At 29.2% G+C, this 6,028-nt stretch overlaps 1 protein-coding gene across 2 annotated transcripts in view; it reads right to left on the minus strand.

Moving 5' to 3' along the window:
* Window positions 1-4,807, minus strand: part of BGLU42 (beta glucosidase 42) — a 28,548-nt gene extending 23,741 nt beyond the window's left edge. For both annotated transcript variants that reach the window (XR_014430007.1, XM_020370521.3), the window contains exons 1-6: window positions 4,649-4,807; window positions 3,257-3,323; window positions 3,081-3,139; window positions 2,690-2,765; window positions 369-443; window positions 191-278 (exon numbers count right to left, since the gene is read on the minus strand). Coding sequence is in view for 1 of the 2 variants with exons in the window: in XM_020370521.3 (XP_020226110.2) it covers window positions 191-278; window positions 369-443; window positions 2,690-2,765; window positions 3,081-3,139; window positions 3,257-3,323; window positions 4,649-4,762 (479 nt within the window). In the remaining variant the exon portion in view is untranslated. The remainder of the gene's footprint in view (window positions 1-190; window positions 279-368; window positions 444-2,689; window positions 2,766-3,080; window positions 3,140-3,256; window positions 3,324-4,648) is intronic.
* Between the last annotated feature and the right edge of the window lie 1,221 nt (window positions 4,808-6,028).

The raw sequence follows: 6,028 nt of genomic DNA on the forward strand, positions 1-6,028 counted from the left end.
TGTTGCGATCCTCAGTTACAATCTTTCAATCCTATATAGAATCTTGATTTTAACAACTTAGATCTACATAGATAGGTTACTACCTCATAAACTTTTCTACTTTCAACTCAAGCACAATACAAATCAGTTTTATGATTATCTGAAAAGAAGCACTTAAAATGAATAAATAAACCAATTACATGATACCTACATGATTTGTTTATTTAACCATCCTCCCATTGACTCATGAAGATGCAGTGGAAGATCCCAATGATACAAAGTTACATAAGGCTGTATACCTGTTGGAAAAGAGTAACTTAATTTTATTTTATTTTGTTTTATGAAAGAGCTCAAATAAATAAAGAAAAGAAGTGGCATACAGATCATACCTCTTTCAAGAAGAGCATTAATAATGTTGTTATAAAAAGCTATCCCTTCGTCATTGACTTTGGTTCCTAAGCCATCTACAACCAAAAACCATTACAACACAATAAAATGATAAATCCAAAGAATCTCTATCATTTATATGCACTAAAAAACAAGTCAAATGTCATTTTCTATGTGCAATAAATAAAATGATGAATCCAACGAATTTCTATTATTTAAATGCACAACAAAACAAGTGAAACATTATAAAAAGTATGGTATAACAGGTTCAAAAAGAGTTGGTTTTATTGAAGAAAAGAAAAAAAAATTCTATAAATTTAAGAAATGTCATTTCTTCTCCTAAAATTACATGGCATGTGGTGAAGGAGTTGAGGTAGTATGCACAGGGTCTTACATTTGAACTATGGTTCCATCATTGTAGTTCTGATAGATAAAAAAAATTACATGCCATCAAAGTTTCAACTTATGATTTCATCATTCCTGGAAATCATGATTACCAAGACTATTGATTCTTGTGAATCATGATTCCTAGGCATGATAAAATTTGTCGTATACCAAGTGTTCCCTGATAGTTTAACTTCACACAGTTATATTTTTCATATCAAATGAGCAATCTATTATCTAACAAGCAATAATTGAATACTAAAAAGAAATATATATTTTACCTTCAAAATCCAAATATTATCCCTCTGCATTATATTTATATTAACTTTGATATCTTTTTAACCTCTTACCTCTTGATTTATAAATTTCATATTTATTTAAATATTTTTATAATTTTTTATCTCTTTGAATATATCATTTTCATTTTTTCAATGTGTTTTTAAAAAAGAATATCAATAGTAAAAAAAATTTATCACCTTATAAATTATTTATCATAAATCTAAAGTGCAATTTACATGTTTAAAACCATTACAACAAATTTTAATTATAACATAATATATATAATAAAAAATTTATTTTTTATTATAAATTTTAGTTGTATAAAATAAGAAATTATTTTGTGCCTTGCGCAAGCCAAAATGTTAGTTTTTTATATTTATTTAAAGAAAACTATTGCCATAAACAATAAGCTTGATTTAAAGAAATATACGAAACCCTAACATGAAAAAGGTTACTATTTCCGGTCCTAATTATATGCAACATGGGATTAATTATCACGACCAAGAAAAGTAATTAATTTACTTGTTTTTAATTAAATTTACCATAAATTCAAACTTTATTCCAAAGATACTCTTTAGTGATTGCTATATTTAACCATGCAAGAATACTTAGGAAGATGCTTCTAAGTATACAAGATCAAACATCAGCAAACACATATCCCTACTACTTGATTAAGGCTTGCTTCCTAGAGCCAAAACTTAGAATGTTACAAAAGGCAATAAGAGAAAAAGGGATAATGAAAGAGATGGGATAAAGATAAAGGCCACATGTAATGATATGGTGCCTTTTGGGCTAGCAAAGGATGGATTTGACAGCAACCTAGTGATCTTCAAGAGGTTGCAACATAAACTGACATTTGTTATAAAAGAAGTTCGATTTCAGGCTGAGTGATAGGGGCATACTGTAAAAAGCCCACAATATAGAAGGACACAACAGATAGATAATCAGAACCCTCTTTGGCAAGCTTGCAGCCACTGACCATAGGGAATGTGATAGGTTAGCTTCAAGTACGTTGATCTTGGAGAGAATATCTCAAATGTACTTGGACTTAGTGAGATTAAGTGACCCATCAGATTGAGGTTTCACCTCAATGCCAAGAAAGTAATCCAAGTCTCCGAGTTCATTGAGAGAAATCCTAGAGTTGAGTTGCTGAATAAGAGCTGTATAGTCGCGTGTAACAATTATGTCATCTTTAATTGATAAGTATAGATGTGATCCTGCCTGTTACGATCTATCATTGATATTTGTAGCCTTTAAAAGGCATTATGCTACTGGAAGAAGAATTATCAAAAATTATTTCATTTTCCTCCGAAAAATTTCGGTGTTAGTTTAGGAGGGGTTCAATCAAGGACAAGTTTGCTCTTTGCTTTCACAAGGAGTCTTTCGCTTCTAAACCCGTGACTCAGTATTACACGAAAGCACATAACATGCTCCTGCCCAACCAGTCCGTCCCTCTCAAGCTGTAAGTAATCCTTTAATCAACACTTGTGGACATATATTTGGAGCAAAAAGAGAAACATATTAGCCACTGACAGAGTAATGATGAAAAAGAGAAACAGATAGATTTTGAGGATTCATTATCACATGGACATGGAAATTCATTTATTAACAACTAACCATATAGAAAATACATTTAAAATTCATCAGTAATAAAACATACCAGGGAAAATACGAGACCAAGAAATTGAAAATCTATAAGCACCAAATCCCAATTTGGCTATAAGATCAATATCTTCCTGTTACCATAATTACATTTAGAAAGTTAAGAGTAGAAAATTTGTGCATAAGGCAGGAGTCAGACAATTATACATAATAATTATAAGATTCCGTACATAAAATTTCAGATATCTGAAATTATTTGACTTCAAAGAGAAAACAAGTACAAAATTATCAATGAGGGGTAAAAAGAAACTTTGATACATTCATATGAGCAATCAAGGAAGAAAAGTTGCATGAGAATTGTAGTTTAGCCCAAAATAAATCCACAACAGCAATATATAAACAGAAGAAAAAGGAATGTCAAAAGCATAAAATAAAATGATATTACTGACCATGTACTGATGATAATGATCAACTGCAACATCGCCATTGCTTTTGTCAAGAATTTTTCCTAATAAAACAATAAAAACAAACCAAGTAATAAAACATTAAGGAGTTCCATTAAGCAAAATGATAGTGAAGGGTTTCACAATGTATCTACTAGTATTTAAAAAAAAAGTTATCATACCTTCAGTGTGTGTAAAGGCATCCCATATGCTAGGACCTCTACCACCCTCCTTGCAAGCACCTTCGATCTGTGAATTACAATTTACAAGCTATTCTTAAATCTTAATTACCTTGTCTTTCATGAATATTACAATTTACAAGCTATTCTGAATATATGGTTACCTAGTTTGCATCTATAGCTATCATGAAATTCCACTTGATCAAAGCCAAATTTAGGATATGTTTAGCAGAAATCCAAAGAGGAAGCTTATGTTTAAGAATATTGGAGTAATATTTTACTCCATACTTTTAGTTGTATTTTTCTTTTTGATCTAATTGTGTTGGGCCTGTCACTTTCATGACAGCTGTCTTTGTAACAGAATAGTCTAGTTTTTGCCTTTATTCTGAGTAGCTATATATAGTTGGACTCTCACCAATTGTAAACAATTTTCATTTTTCATCAATAATACTTTTCTTTTTTTCTCTCATTCTCTGAAACTCAATAAAGGAAAAGGAGAAATCAAGGTACAAGACTGAACGAACTAAACACTGCAGAGTATCTGCAACCAAAGAAGGAAGAACTAAGTTTAAGAAGACCAAGAATTTCAAAGTTCAGACACCAAGAAGAATTAGGTGTAGTGAAGTCAAAGTCCGCAAAGCCATATTAAGGGATGATAATGTAAAATTTTGTTAAAACACACAAAGTTAAACTCTGTTGACAGAATAAAAATTCAAATATTTTCTAAAAAACATTGTGTCCAATTACTGAAACCTTAGAACTAGCTCAGCAAGAAATTAAAAAAAAAAGAAAAGGAAATAACATAAAATAAACAGCAACGTAAACTTCTTACAGTATCCCAAACACCAACACTAATACACTGAAAACCATAACACAGAGAGCTCTTAAACCGAAAGTTAAAAATAATAAAATTAATCAACTGAGCCAATATTATTTCTGGAAAAGTTCAAATAATGCCTTAATCCCTACAGAGTAGAAATTATTAGTGCGAAATGTTCATCGATTTTGTCCATGACTAATCTACATCAGCTTGTTAATCGCAATTTCCCAATCTACAAGAGTCAAACCGAACCAAAGACCTTATTTAATGAATCTCGTCCCAGATTTACTTGAAAATGACTCATTGGTCCTACAGTGTAAAATTTGTAAACGGATCTCTATAGTTTCAAATAACCAAAACAAAAAACTGTGATGTTAACTATCATAAGAACACTGTAACTAACAAATTACCTTCGAAAGTTGAGGAACTCTTTTATAAATTTTAACTCTTCTGGTAAAAGGGTAGGTCAGCAAAATAATTTAATATGACAAAGGAAAAGGCAAACGAAGAACGAAGGCATTTGGCAACAAAATGTTGGGGGAAAATGGGACGGTGAATCTGCATTGGCAACGAACCTGATATGCAGAAGTAGCGACTCCAAAGACGAAGTTGGGAGGGAAGTCAGTGCGCGAAACAGAACCGTTTCCGTTGTCGCCGTTTTCTCTTAGGAACTCCTCCTTCTTCACCATTTTCAACTCGCTCTCTCACACTGATCGCAACCATTCTTGTTTCCGTTAGACGTATTTATTTACTCACTCCTGATCAGACACCTAATAAAAAAATTTAAAATAAAAAAAAAAAATGAAAAAACTTTTTCCCCCCAGAACTTTGGGATCCTACAAATAAAGTAATAAACAACCAATTTTGTAGTGGCGTTAGCATGTATAAAATCATGAATTTCTTATATTCAAATTTAAAATTATTATTTTTAATATTTATGATTTTTTAAAAATTTTGTTTTAGCATTTAAATTTATTAATAATATATTTAAAAATGATAGATTAAAATAATTATATAGTATCAATCAAGTTCAATAAAATATTTTCACTAATAGGAACATAAAAGGTAAATTTTATGCAATAGTGTTTAAATTTTCTAATAAAATTTGAGTATAAGAATTGAAACAAGTTTTTTTAAATTATAAGAATTAAAAAATTAATTTTAAATTTGAGAAATTAAAAATAAATTTACCTTAAATTTGAAAGACAAAAAACACATTTAAGTTTAAAATTATTATTTTTATGCTCGGATATATTTTTAGTCCTTTAAATTTAAAGTAAAATTATTTTTAGTCCTTTAAATTTAAAATTTATCTTTTTAGTCTCTTGTAATTTTAAAATATCTTGTTTGAATCCTTATACTTAAATTTTGTTAAAAAAAATTATCAAATACTATCATATAAAATCTACATATTGGTGTTTAGTGAAAACATTATATTAAGCTCCGTTGATAAAACATAATTGTCTCAATCTATGACTTTTAGATATATTATTGGTGGCCTGAGAGGATATAACAAAATTTTTGAAAAATACATAACTAAAAATAAGAATTTTAAATTTGAAAGACAAAAAAAATTATCCTAAATGTGAGAGAGTAAAAACATATTTAAGGTTTATTTTTAAATATGTATTTATTTGTAGGTTAAAATACTTTTTTAGTTCTATAGTTTCACTTACTTTACTTTTTGATCTATATAGTTTAAAATAAACATTTTTTTACCACATCCTAAATTTGGACTTACATGCAAAAAATATTTAAAGTTGAGCAAAAAATATTTAAAGTTGATTTGATTTTTTTTACATGATCGTTTCATTTTCTTAAATGAATTGTGCAAAGTTGAGAGAATAAAAGCTTGAATTTTAAATAGATTTTTAAAAGAACAACATTAGTTAGTTCTAATTAGAGCTGTCAAAACGAGGCAGCCCGACCCATGTAGGCTGGCCCACTTTGTCCCA

This window comes from Cajanus cajan, chromosome 10, assembly GCF_000230855.2.
Source record: "Cajanus cajan strain Asha chromosome 10, NIPB_CcT2T_4, whole genome shotgun sequence".
In the NCBI taxonomy this organism is placed as follows: Eukaryota; Viridiplantae; Streptophyta; class Magnoliopsida; order Fabales; family Fabaceae; genus Cajanus; species Cajanus cajan.